We start from the raw sequence: 1,428 nt of genomic DNA on the forward strand, positions 1-1,428 counted from the left end.
CGAATCAGGCAGAATGTTCTTGTTTGTCAATGAAGTTGAAGATCATTTCTTGAGGCTAACACTGGGCCTATACACCTGGGATTTCTTTATTTGACCTCAGGGCACAGGCCATAAGCAGATTAACTTACTCACACTAACTTTCCCTTCAAAACACCCTCCCTTAGTATGGACTTTCAGTCAGTTGTAAATCAGAGCACCAGACAAACGTCCAAGAACATACAGGGAAGGAGTTTTGTGGGAATTATGTCTAGTAATTGTGCAGTTTACGGATGCTTTAATAATAGCAGAAATCGTTCAGATGTCCGGTTTTTTAGATTCCCAAGAGACGACGAATTTAGGAAGAAATGGATAAATGCCTGCCGTCGTGATGATAAGGTCAATACCAACAATGCACTCGTCTGTTCAGCACATTTTACTGCAGAAGACTATATCGATGACATGAAGTCTCGATTGCTTGGTATTGAAAGCCCAAGAAACAAAAGGCTGCTGAAAGCACATGTAGTACCATCATTGAATCTTTACACCCAAGGTAAGTCCTGTTGTGTCGTTAAAAAACCCTGCTTACATGTGCATACCTATTTGTATATATTACGCACAGTCACATTCTCTCTCTCTCTCTCTCTCTCTCTCTCTCTCTCTCTCTCTCTCTCTCTCTCTCTCTCTATATATATATATATATATATATATATATATATATATATATATATATATATATATATATATATATATATATATATATATATATATATATATATATATATATATATTCACAAACACACACATGCAGACACACTTATACACATAGTGCGTATGTGTGAATTGTTTTTGTTAGTCACATTCAAAAATTCATATCATTTTCCTTTCATTTCAAAAGATTGCGGTTTAACTAAAAACTCTGAAGATCGATTCAAGAGAGCAGAAAAGCGAGGGATGAAGAGAACTGTGGAAGATCTTCTGGAAGATGAAAGCGTAGCATCAGTAGACAGACCAAGTAGGCCTACTGTTGAAACAGGAGAGAGCCCAGCTGCAATTGAAGAAAATATTTTGGTAACTCATTTAGAAACCGTAGGAGGTATGCCTGTTAGCAATAGCATCGAAAACGATAATTTTGCATTGTCACACGACTTATGTAAAAGGGAAATTTCAAAGTTAAAAGAAAAAATACAGATACTGGGGGCAGAAATCAAATCTTTGCAAGCCCAAGTGTAACATCTCAAGGAAAGGAATGACATTAATATTAAAGTTCAGATAGAAGATATTTTAAAACCACTTTTCAGTATGACTCAGATAGATGCACTTTTAAATAAAAAGAAATCCAAGCATTGGACAGTAGATGACATATCGTCTGCTTTTACCTTAAGAAGCATAAGTCCAAAATGCTATAGTTATTTGCGGGATATCAGAGGGTTTCCTTTGCCTTCAACAAGC

General features: G+C 35.9%; 1 protein-coding gene across 1 annotated transcript; it reads left to right on the forward strand.

Moving 5' to 3' along the window:
• Positions 1 to 243: 243 nt before the first annotated feature.
• LOC136829620 (THAP domain-containing protein 1-like) lies at positions 244 to 1,209 on the forward strand. The gene is made up of 2 exons (XM_067088468.1): positions 244 to 529; positions 875 to 1,209. Exons 1-2 carry the CDS (start codon positions 244 to 246, stop codon positions 1,207 to 1,209), a joined length of 621 nt encoding a protein of 206 aa, XP_066944569.1.
• Positions 1,210 to 1,428: the final 219 nt, after the last annotated feature.

Source organism: Macrobrachium rosenbergii, chromosome 44, assembly GCF_040412425.1.
Source record: "Macrobrachium rosenbergii isolate ZJJX-2024 chromosome 44, ASM4041242v1, whole genome shotgun sequence".
Classification (NCBI taxonomy): Eukaryota; Metazoa; Arthropoda; class Malacostraca; order Decapoda; family Palaemonidae; genus Macrobrachium; species Macrobrachium rosenbergii.

Excerpts from the sequence above, each read along its gene's own strand:
- LOC136829620 (XM_067088468.1), top strand. The coding sequence starts at position 244 with ATGTCTAGTAATTGTGCAGTTTACGGATGCTTTAATAATAGCAGAAAT. Across the intron at positions 530-874 it reads ATTGAATCTTTACACCCAAG|ATTGCGGTTTAACTAAAAAC; the intron begins GTAAGTCCTGTT and ends TCATTTCAAAAG.